General features: G+C 45.2%; 1 protein-coding gene across 1 annotated transcript in view; it reads left to right on the forward strand.

Moving 5' to 3' along the window:
* Positions 1-10289, forward strand: part of BLVRA (biliverdin reductase A) — an 11097-nt gene extending 808 nt beyond the window's left edge. Inside the window, exons 2-6 of the mRNA XM_010149075.1 lie at positions 587-706; positions 1341-1438; positions 2828-2935; positions 3662-3833; positions 9852-10289. Of these exons, the coding sequence (XP_010147377.1) occupies positions 587-706; positions 1341-1438; positions 2828-2935; positions 3662-3833; positions 9852-10125 (772 nt within the window). The 3' untranslated portion in view covers positions 10126-10289. The remainder of the gene's footprint in view (positions 1-586; positions 707-1340; positions 1439-2827; positions 2936-3661; positions 3834-9851) is intronic.
* Positions 10290-12318: the final 2029 nt, after the last annotated feature.

Consider the following 12318-nt stretch of genomic DNA (forward strand, 5'->3'; position numbering starts at 1 on the left):
ACCATCTGCCCCATACCAGCAGAACATAAAGGTTTTAAATAGTGAGGCAGTGCACATATGGATCTCAGACTGTGAATGTATTTTTCCAGCTGCATTTAAATCATGCAGTCAGGGTTGTTCGAGACTGAAAGGACCCATTAGGTCATCCAGTTTATTTCCCTGCAAACTACACTCTTGGTTCCTGGATGCCTTTGCTAGTGCTATGGCTAGCCTCGAGCAACACTGAAGATAGTTGCTTCACTGTCTTCTTTCAAGTCATTCTTTTAACATGGCTCTTCTGTAATGATGCTTATTAAAAAACAAAAAAAAAAGCCCAAACCAAAAAGCAGTTGGCACTTCAATAGCAGGACAGCTTCTGTAGATACCACCACCTCCACACTGACCCTTCTGCTTTCTTCTTTTTTCCACTTCTGCCTGGATGGGCTCATGCCCTTCCTGGATTACAAGCTGCCTGTGTTCTACCCTGGTTGCAGTCGGTGAGACAGTGGTCCATGGGAACAATTCCTAAGTGGTGCCGCATGACATGCAGTTGGGAAGAATGGGATGGGATGCTTATGCTCTGGTTGTATTTCTGCTAAATACACAGGAGAAGTTTTGGCAATATTAACGAGGCCAAGCAGATTAGCCTGGAAGATGCTCTGAGAAGCAAAGAGATCCATGCAGCCTTCATCAGCACAGAGAACAGGAGCCATGAAGAAACCATCAGGTATTTTGGGGTGGGTTTTTTTCCGCCTTTTCCCATGCTTTCCTCTGTAATTTAGAAGCCCAGGGAAGCTGTGTAAAGCTGCTGCAGGAGAGGATGTGAACACTGGAGTAGAGACTGCCAGACTAAAAGCCTGAAGTGAATGACAGAGAGTTCCCTAGAGCACCCAACAAGCCCTGGAAGAGAGCAGGATTTAAGATCTGTTCATTTCCCACGTAGTTCCAGTTGCATACCTCTAGGCCTGTGTTTGATGGACAGGCAGCTTAAAAGAGGATTCAAAGCCTTTCCTCACAGATTATATAGGGGAAGGGCACTCCAGTGCCTGATTCCAGCCGCTCAAGTGTCTGGAAGTTGGGAATTGCAGTGCTCAATGCTGCGGCATTCTAATGACTTGCCGTAGAGGAGTGGGGGAATTCTGTTGAAAAAGGAGGATTAAAACCCAGCTCTCCTGGTGTTTAAATGTGTGATGTAGCCACCGCACCATCCTTGCTAGGAAACTTGCCGTTTATTTCCGTTACTCCACGTTGTGCATTTCTCCATATGGCGCAGACTGCGGGGATGGGAAGCAGCTTGCACGGTGGAGGGAGATGATTACGATGATATACTTTTTTAAAGACTGATCTTGTATCCCTTTCAGAATGTTTTTAGAAGCTGGGAAACATGTCCTCGTTGAGTACCCCATGGCTTTGTCTGCTAAGGCAGCCCATGAGCTCTGGGAGATGGCTGAACGGAAAGGTAATGGCATTTGTTCTCAAGGGTGTAGGCAGAATTACCTGTTCGGTAGCACCAAAGGCATCAAACTCAAAGGCAGGGCTCCTGTCTACTATTAATCATGATATACAGAGCAGTATGTCTGCCTCGGAGATGTGTCAGTCTAGGATTTAAGATGTGCCAGTGGGGGAATAAACACACAGAGGCTAAGAGTTAGATATGTTTGCCTTCACAAAAGCACAGCTCTCTGCATGCAGCACTAAGAACGCAGTTAGAGAAGGCAAATTCTGTCACAGTGATAGTAAAACACTCATTAAGTGTAGCCATTGGACTTGTGCGCTTCCCTGTCCCCTCTCTCCCTGAAAACAAAACTGGGAGCAGCTCTCCTAGCTTCTAGCATTTGCGATGTGCTGGTCACACACAGCTGCTCCTGCTGTTGTGGGCTGGCAAGGCATCCCTGTCTGAAAGACAGCTTGTCTCCAAGCAAAATCTCTTTATTTCTGGAAAGCGTGTGGTCCCACCCCTGCGGTGCCAAGGGTCAGAGCTGGCAGTTCATGTCAGTCCAGGGGGGTGTATGGGGCTGCAAGGAACAGAACAGTGCTGGGCAGGAGCAGAGTGCAAACCCTTTGGACAAGCTGCACTATTTATACCGCTGCTTCCTAAAAATTTCCTTTGTGACTTGTGTCCTAAAACACCTGAGGTATGGGATTTCTGCTTTGCTGTTTCCCTGTACCAACACCACTTACTAGCTTGTTGTTCGCCGAATGGCTTCCCATTGAGCAGGATTTATGCCTCTTCTCTTGAAGCAGCAGCAGTTACTGTCAGCAGCCTAAACTGACTGTCCTGGAAACCTTCCAGAAAAACACATGGAGAATGAGGGCCACGTTCACCGTGTACTGGATAGCCTCTATTCCAGTGTAACCCAATTAATGCCAATGGAGGGATGTATTCCTTAGCATATTGTTGCAATCTGTGTCTGGGTATTATGCTATTTTTTTCTCCTTTTTTTTTTTCCTACTGCCCTGGGAGGAAAAACACAGATAAAGGAAATGTGAGGTGAAAGAGGCCAAGAATTAATCCGTCTTTTACTTTGAAGACTCATGTTTCAGCCTTAGTTAGGTATTGGGTTTTATTACAGAGTTTCTGTTTAACATAGTGGCTAATGTTCCTGTAGTCTCTGTATTTGTTGTCTCTTGAAAATCCTTAACCCAGGTTGATGCCTCAGTGCAGGGCCCGTGTTTGGTTTTCTTCCTGACATCGATTTGCCAGCCAGGTGTGTGAACGTTTCTGAGTGAGTTCCCACGGGTGGCTGCTGAAGCCTTTACTGCTTAGATGTGCCTTTAGTTCACCCAGAAAGCCCTTATTTAATCTGTCCTGATTTTTGGTGTGGTTTATTTTTTTATTTAATGGCAGGTAAAGTACTCCATGTGGAGCACATTGAGCTTCTGACTGAAGAGTACAAGCAGCTGAAAAAGGAGGTGGCTGGGAAAGACCTGGTGAAGGGAACATTGCATTTCACAGGTCAGTAGCTATGAGGAAATGGAAGCCCATCCGGATTTGCCTGAATGCTCCACAGGGGCACCAGTTCTTCCAGGCTTCATTCAGTCCTTTTAGACGAGAGTCTGTTCTATAAACTGACTGCAGAGACAGGTATCAGTTCTGGGCATTTCCATGAAATTACACAACTGTCTGGAGTTGTCTTCTGCGGGCTGTTGCTTGGCTAATCTCTTTCTGCTGCCTGGTAAAGAACACGAGTCTGTGCCTTGTTGTACGGAGGAGAGAGCACTTCTTCATCCCTTCTGTACTTTGGTGGCAGTGACCAGTTTCTCATTCATATTGGTCTCAGAGAGGACGATGAGCTCTGAGGAAGTGTCCCAATTTCTAGTGGGAACCTTTAGTCTTCCATACTGGTGTTTGGCTCCGGAAGAGCTGGGGGAGATTTTCAAGCCATTTTCACCTTACTTTATTCCGGTGTTGAATCCACGTACACCCTTCTGTCCTCAGCATATCCTGAAGTGTTTGTTGCATATGTACTTCGTGCAGCCTTCTCTGTCATAGCTCACCACCTGATCCATGTCAAGGTTGACTGTGTTTGTTGACTTCCCTACTCCTTCCATCCATCCGCTCATGGCCTTTCTACACCCTGGTCTCTAAGCCTGCAACACTCTGGTTTCTTCAGCCTTTCCTGTGCTGGGGGGCATTATTCTCTTTCCCATTTCTCAAGGCTTTTTGTTGCTGTTGCACCAGGTAGCGTCCTTGATGAAAACAAAACAGGATTCCCAGCTTTCAGTGGAATTGCCCGACTGACTTGGCTGATCGACCTCTTTGGAGACCTCACTGTTACCTCTGCCACCAGAGAAAAGCAGAAGGATAAGAATTATTCCAGAATGACTGTTCACTTTCAGACGGCAAACAAGAAGTGAGTAATGGTCGTTGCAACAGGTGAGCCAGGCTCCTCCGATATCATCTGCAGGAGTTCTGCATCCTCTCTTCCTCATGGAAACAGAATGGTTGGATGCTGGCTTGAAAGTGTACAAGAGAAACAGACCTGAAAACGCTTCCTATATTAATCACGGTACAGAGAGCCACCACCAGACAATATCTGCTGAAGAGCGCAAGGAGGTTTAAAAGCTCTCTCCTGATGTCTCAGTGTAAGAATGGTCCATAATGCATTTTACCATAGCCCAGGCTGAAAGACCCATCCCTTGCACTCTGAAAAATTGTTCAGAAGCAAGATATTTTTAATTAGCATCAGGTATTTTAGAAGTACCTTGAAAGCTAACCTTTCTTTAAAGGCTGAAAGTATATGGCTGTTTGAAAAGGTAAAGCACCAGTTATAATAATTAGCTCAGAGCATCATCATGCTTGTGTTAATACATACTACTACCTGGAGGTTAAGAGAAAATTACACATTTTGAGCAGTATAATAAACTACTGAAAGGCCAACATATACAGTTGCTCTTGACTAACACCTCATCTGCAGTCCTAAAGTTTCCTTGATTTTTCCTGACTAGGAAGACGGTCTGTTTCCCATTTCTTACCTTTTTGCTATTGTTTCATGAGCGTGTCAGGCCAAGTGAGAATCCAGCTACCAGGATTACTGTCACTTTTTTCCAATCGTTGCACCATGCCTTTCTCGCAGAAAATTCTTTTGGTGATGCTGTTTATAATGACGAGTTTGATCTCCCTTTTATTATATGATAGCAATAGCCTTGCTATCAAACAGAATATTATATGACCATGAAGTAAATCAAAAGTGTTTCATACTGTTGATTGAGTACTTGACTTGATCCAAAGTCTGGTGGTGGATTTTGCTGGTTTGGTCATTCTGGGCCATCTGCCTGGAGGTCATGTCTTTTCAGATAGATTGAAATTACTTACAACAACATCTTTGACATGCTGTATATGCAACTGAAGAACTGTCTGGCATGAAAAGGTACAGAGAAGTTAGCCAAGGTCTGTATGTTTCCTAGGAGGTAGGAGTGATGTTGGAACAATTTGTTGCTTTCCCATCACTCCTATTTTCCTGGTTTTCCATACAGCACGCTCTGCCTTTGAGACAGATCACCCCTTGATGAACTTATGACAAGAGGTGAGAAGACTAGGGAGAGCAGAGGAAAAGAAGACCCCATGGGAAAATATTCTGGACTATCTTAATTTGTAATAAATTACCCTTTTTTTTGTTGCACTTAGACTGCTAGGACACTTAAGGGAAAAAACTACCACCACCAAAAAAAAAAAATCCACCAAACATGAATGCTTACTTCTTTAAGAACTGTTGGTAAGTTAAAAAAGTAAATAACCTGAAGGACTAACTATATGGGGAGTGAATGCTCAGGGCTCATTTGAACTGTTCGTTTCACTGTGGGTCTGGTTAAGCATTTTATCAGCCAGCCCTACAAAGCCCACTGCAGTTCATCGTGGGGTTAGCATCTTACCTTAGCAATCTTCCTCTGTCTTCAAATAAAACCTCATTTCCAATTCCTTTTAAAATGCAGTTGTGAGGGGACAGAACAAGCTCTGTTTACCCTCTTAGCAATTTGCCAGTAACACGAGTAGCTGTAAAGATCTATATAGAGTGAGATTTTGAACTAATTCCAGCAGGTGGAACTAGTGGGTGGCTTAAACATTGCCCTTGCTGTCCTGTTTCCTAGGTAGTCCTTAGCTCCTGCGTATGGTATTTGCTGGATACAGAACCGTTTTTGGATTTCTCTGTTTTTTCCTACTCAACGCCGCTGGCAGATAACCCGCTTTTCTTAGCCCGCTGCAAACTATTTGTATGTGTTTTGTCACCCTGAGCTTTTTAATGACCTCGGGGACAGTCAGCATTATGCCTCTGGGATAATTTACGCCGGCTGGAAAGTTACATAGCGTTCCTGTATTCTGTTCGGTGGCGGGGGCCGTGTTTGCTGCTGACCTTCCCCATTGACGTCAGTGGAGTTACAGCAGTAGAGAATTTGGCCCGCTCTCCGTCAACTGAAGTTATGGCTCAGTTACGGCGGTGGCGTTACGGCTCTAATTTGCCCAACCTTTGTTTTGCTGATGGGTGGAAAGGTGTGCATCTATCCTGAGAGTTACCCTGTCCTTTGTTGAAAAACATCAATATATAAACCTTGAGAAATCAGGTTAATTCAGCCTACTTTGTGCCATGGAAAATGCAGCAGGTGCGGAACGCAGGAGCCTGCGTTCTGCTTGCTAAGCAGGGATTTCTGAAAGGCTACAGTCCGTCCCCGCTGCACTGCTCATCTGTCTCTGGGTGGATTTTGGAGGTGGGTGTTAACGCCTCCTGACGCCCAGCTATCTGAGAGATGACCTCTGCCTCTGTGGTGTTTCCAAGACAGCTGAGCTGACAGCCTCTCTGTGATGAAACATTGAGCAATCCAGGAAAAGCCAGACCTCTGCTGCCAGCTCGGGACTGCCGTTCCTGTCCCAGGATTTGAGAGCTTGGATTTGGTTAACATCAAAATTGAATTTTTAGTGTGAGCTGGAGGGAGAATGATATGGGTAATGTCTCTTTTGGTGTTAACTAGGGGCAGGGTCTGATTTTGTCTAATTCCCACCCAGAGTAAGGTAGCCCCTTTTTGATTGCATGATAAATAAAAAGTGTTGGCATTTTCCAAGCACGAAGAGGAAGGTGTTTAAAATAAATTGAAGACATTTTCTGAACACATATTCTGACAATAAACATTTGATGTTACATTTTTATTGAGATCTAAGATTACAGACTGTAATCAAATCTCTTCAAATTGAACATCCATTAGAAAATCATGTAATACATGCTTTCTGCAGAAGCTGCATAAAATATTAAGCTGAGTGGACCCAGAATTGTCCCTTCCAACCCAAACCATTCTATGATTCTGTGAAACCAGCTTCATTCTTCTTCAGGTACAAAGAGTGTTTGCTTAATTTTGGTTTACTGAGCTAGCACAGTCCAAGTAGGGCCACTTGTTATTTGGGAAAACAGGGAATCAGAAAAGCAGGAAGTCTTTTCCAATCTCTGAATAAAATGTTGCCAGGAGAGCTCTACTTGTCTGAAATCTGGAAAGATGGAATTACCTCAGAAAGCGAGGGTGGTTTCTTCACTGCAGATAGAGCTTGCTTTGTAAAAAGTCAGTATGAAGGTGGTTTGTTAGTGTTTGGTTAAACTTGCTTTTTCTTCTTTAACTGTCCGACATATTTAATGTGGCTTTTTTCAGTTACTAAAAAGGATGGATTTGTTCCTTTTGAGTAACATTGCTAACACTTCTAAATAACTAACTACATTCATAGCCAGATAATACTTCGATACAAATCTTTAATGAAAATGGGTGAAATACCTATTAAAAGAACAGTAGCCCTTCAGAATTTTCTGACATAAAATACAAACCTGTTTCTTAAGCTACAAAATTGCCTAAATAATATGCAGACTTGCAGCATACATATCTTTGCAGCAAAAAGGGGGCTAGTTTTAGTGTAGAAGTTGTTAATTAAAAATCAATACGTTTTGGTTAGCAGTCAAGTAGAATCAACTTCTCCTTGGGAAAATTACTAAAGATCCAATTGCAGAAGAGGATAAATCTATTAGTAAACTCAACATTTTCTTGTTCACTGATCTAAATAGGTAATTTTAATCACTTTGATTAAATTCTGCTAACTCTTTGTGATTGTGCTTCTGGTCCAGTAGCTTGCCCAAGCTAGAGCAGATGATGAAGTACGCTTGCGCCTGATCACTGGTGTGCATATGCTCTAGACCACCCCAGGGAGGTGACCCTGCATTGACACTGCCTGGTTGGGATCATTACAGCACCTTCCAGTGCCTGAAGGGGCTACAAGAAAGCTGGAGGAAGGTCTTTTTACAAGGGTCTGTAGTGACAGGACAAGGGGTAACGGGGTTAAATTGAAAGTGGGAAAGTTTAGATCGGATATCAGGAAAAAAATTCTTCCCAGAGAGGGTGGTGAGGCACTGGGACAGGTTGCCCAGAGAAGCTGTGGATGCTCCATCCCTGGAAGTGTCCAAGGCCAGGCTGGATGAGGCTTGGAGCAACCTGGTCTAGTGGAAGGTGTCCCTGCCCATGGCAGGGGGTTGGAACTGGATGATCTTTAAGGTCCCTTCCAACCCAAACCATTCTGTGACTCTATACCATGGACTCTTTGGAGAAGAGATCATACCATGAAGGTCTTTGCTGGTGCCTGCCCAGTGGCTTCTTCATACCTGACTACCTGAGATAAAGCAGCTTTGAACAGCAGTGGCCCGAACCCTCTGTGACTGTTTGCCATCGTAAGATCATAAAAACAGCTCTGCAAAGCCAGAGCCCAACCCAGCGGCCTGCCTCTGACCCAGGTCGAGAGCCGGCCCCTGGGGGAAGGAGGACGAGAACCCAGAATGCACCAAGTGATGTGGCCCTCGAGCACCCTTCTGGCCTGCAGTGACACGTGGCCTTGGGACTTTCTGAAGCGCGTGGTGTCTTTGCATTTACTAGTCCTCCAAGGATGTTTTTTTTTTTGGTGCGGTCTTGCAGGCTGTGATTTGGGTGTTTTGGGTTTGTTTTTTTTTCCTCCAGTTGTTTTTTTCTGTTCAGTCAGGCTCATCTGGCCATGCTTAATGTGTAAGGGGTGTGCGTGGCAGTACAGGTGAGCAAAAAATAATCGATAACGATGATATGAATGTAGAAATTGGAACCTAAAGCATAAAAGATGAGAGCTGCCGAATCATTAAGCTGAGTGCTCTGCAGAATGTGTTCGGGGTAGACTGGCAAGTACTTTCTTTCCATATCTAATGATATTGAAGATTTAATGGGCAGTACTTGGAGACAGAATTTATTCTTCCATGCTATTGATGCCCTCATAATTTGTGAGTGGCAGACTAAAATGGGCCATAAAGGACTGTGGAAGGGCCATCAATAACCAAATAAGAAAAATAACATGTATCCTCTAAACACAGGCAGCAGCGAATGCTGATGAATGAGCTGCAGAAAGGTAATGGCACGGTTAAGGCAGTTGACAAAAGAGCAGGAAGGGAGGATTGTGGCTCTGGCTGGTGTTGAGGACCATTCCTCAAAACCTTTGCAAGCATTTCCAGTGTTGGGCCAAGGAGTCTGTTAAGACCCTTGAAGCGATGCAGCATGTCCCATGGCTTCTCCTTCCTCAGCCAAACTGGGAAGCTGGGGAGGGAAGAGCGAGGACCTGTGAGCTAGGCAAGCCAGTAGCCAACACCAACAATGCTTGGCCTGGAGACTGTGCCTGTCGCATTGGCATGAGGCAGGACTTTGCTCTGATTAAGACCTGCCTGAGGGTCTGTGTAGCTGGAACAGGCTAAATTGACATCTTCTGGTGTAATCTCTAAGATCAATTCAGTGCTCCCAGTGGAGCAAGAAACTTATCTGGAAAGTTGAGAGCGCGGGTGTTAGTGCCCGCAGGAGTGAGCTTGCTGTCTGTCCAGCGCATCGGAAAGGAGCGGTGTTCGGCTTGCACAGTAGCGTCTGGGTCATCGTTACATACCTGGGGGACGTAAATTTATTCTTGCTGGAGGAATGACTAGGCAGTGAGGGCCTTGTGAGTTTATCTGCTTGTATCATGCGCAGAATACTTGGATGTCTGACTTCACTATTCATCCAAGTCCACAAACAAACAGGTTAAACTTCCCTCTTCCCTGTGAGATGGCTGGACATCGCTGGCGTCAGTTTGGGCACAGAGAAAACAGGTCTGGAGAGAGCTCAGGTGGTGCGTTGAAAGTCACAGCATGAAACAGTGGCAGAGTTAAGACTCTTACCCGGTGCTCCACTCTGTAACCACAAGGCGTGTTGGTCTGAACATGTTACCTGGGTATGCAATGACTGAAATTTAAAAATGGCGCATTTATTAGGGCATTTTCTGTAAATGCTGACCAAAAAAAAGGCATAAGATAGGACTGTTGATTTCAACAACTTTTTTCTTCTTTTTCTCTGCTCCTCCACACTAGACCTCTGACTTGGATTGAAGAAAGGGGACCGGGGATGAGGCGTGAAAAGAAAATCAACTTCTGTTTCACCAGTGGTTGCCTGGAGAACTTCCCCGAAGCCCCAAGGTCTGCTGTGGGCCTTTTCATGCAGGATCAGAACCTCTTTGCCAAAAAACTGCTGGGCCAGGTATCCAAGGAGGAGCTGGCCGCTGAGAAGTGGCGTATTTTGCGGTGTCTGGACCTTGCTGAGGTGATCCAACAGCACTGTGAACAGCCGGAGAAAATCTGCTCCTGAGACTGCTCTTGGGGACGGAGGAAGATGGCAGACGGGAAGGCTGTAGGGCTAGAGCTCACTGTTGCCACCAAGCAGTTGCGATTTCTGTTTCCTTACCTTCTTTTTGAGTAGTTGTGATTCCTAGGCTCTCCAGGAGAGCCTGGGCCATACCCCGTGCCTTCTGGCTTGCGCCAGAACAAAGCGACGTTACCCTGCGCTGATGCATTGCCGTCCTCCCCGGCAGATAGGAGCCTAGCAGCAACAAGCTTTCCTGTGATCCAGTTGGAAATGTCCCTGAGAGCAGATCCTGGAGGACTGCAAATACTAGATACGATTTTCCCTCCTGAGGTTTTTTTTCCTCTCTAGATACGTCTGAAAATGAGATGTGTCTTATTTAGTAGTATTTGTGTAGTGTTATCTGGGAAGAAGTATTAGCTAGAATGAGGTTCTAGGTGAGTTTTCCACCTCTTTACGTCATCTTGTTCCACGATAGTCCCGACCGATTCTTCCAGATGCCTTGAATCGTTCCGTGTGTTTGCTCTAATTTGCTGTTGTGCCTGGTTTTGGTCCCGTCCCCCCGTCCGGTCCTCCCCCCACATCTGGGCATCCTATACTTAAACAGAGTCTGTATTGGTATCAAACCAGAATGGAGGAAATACCTCGTCTCTTGGTAGACGCTGTATTGGGTTCACTCAGTTTCTCTGGTGCCCTGTGCAGAGAAACTCATTTTAGTTTATTTTACTCATTTTCCAGCAGAGATTAGAGCAGTCCATGAAACAAGCACATCGCCTGCCCGCTTTCTACTGAATCTAAATACTTTTCTCTTTTGTACTGAAACCAGCACGTTACTGTACTTCATTTTTGTTCTGCGTGTGAATTCAGCGTGTGAATGGATCGCTGCTAAAAATAATATAAACCCTGCCTTTAAGAAAAAAATGAACCAATGCACTCCTGGAAAAAGTGAAATTCAGTAGAAATGGTGACAAGATCAGAGCAGAACTGTAGAAAACGGAGCGATTTGGAAATACAGTCATGTGGTTATGGCATATGACACCTGTGGGGGTGGGTCTTTAGCATTTTACGGTAGTCCCAGGGTCACGTATGAAGACATTGTCACTTCCCTAAAGAAGCATTTCAGTTTTAGGAGAAGCCTAAACAGTGCACAAAACCATTAGCCATTCCTCTGTTTGCCTTTTGGTTTCTAATTACAGCATCTGTCGGTGCTGTATTAATATAGCAGCAAACTTTATTCGGTGCAGTTGTTCTTTCAGACACAGAACCACCATTGCTTTCCCATGTTATCACTTGGGCAGTTTTTTAATAAGGGAGCATGTAGGTTGTGAATGAGTACATCCCGTCAAAATTGATGGAAGAAAGTCTTCCTTTGGGTAAATCATGTTCATGCAGAAGTTGGATTAGGTCAGTTAGTTGAAAACAGGGAAGGAAAGACACTGTGTTTTTTTCTCAAATTGGTCAGATTTTAAGAGCAACTGGAGCTTGATATGTGAATGAATTCTGCATGTGACATTTGTTTAAATCTAGTCTTTCTGTTAAAATCAGTGGAAACCCTCCTGTTGACTTCAGTGGATTGAATTCCATGCGGGTTGGCAGCAGATTTGTGTGTCGTCCCCTTGTCCGCCCAGACACCGTACTGAGCATTCACAGGGACTCTGGTGGGCATTGTCTGGGCGTATCTGATGCTGTGTGAGGGGAAAACGTGGGTTTGTGGCAAAATGCAAAGAAGTCCATCTGAGATCGGAAGGAGATTAGAATCTGCTGTGTATATCTCTGTGCTATGTATGACAGCACGTGAGAGGTCCCATTTCCTGACAAACTCCTCAGCTGTGAATATGGGGTGAATACCACTCATTTACACAACAGGTAGCTGGGGAGGGAGGGCAGGAGGAGGGGAGATTCACACTCCCTATCTCTAGGCATCAAAATGAGCCACCACATCTCCCTGGGCGTGCCCTGCAGTTGCTGGCAAGAGCAGTATTCCTTTAAGAAAGGGGGAATAAATTCACGAGTGTAACATTGTGCAGTGAATCACCCTCTGGAGAAGCTCGTTTCTACAGGCAGCGCCGGGGGAGATTGGCTGGTTAATTTGAGCTAGAGAAGGCAGATGCCTAGAGCTGCATATCCCGCGCTCCCCTCCATCCCCCTCCCATTCTTCCCGGCTAACCTGCTTCCTACTGCTGTCTGCCCTGCTCCTGG

This window comes from Eurypyga helias, unplaced genomic scaffold (assembly GCF_000690775.1).
Source record: "Eurypyga helias isolate BGI_N326 unplaced genomic scaffold, ASM69077v1 scaffold13390, whole genome shotgun sequence".
Lineage (NCBI taxonomy): Eukaryota > Metazoa > Chordata > Aves > Eurypygiformes > Eurypygidae > Eurypyga > Eurypyga helias.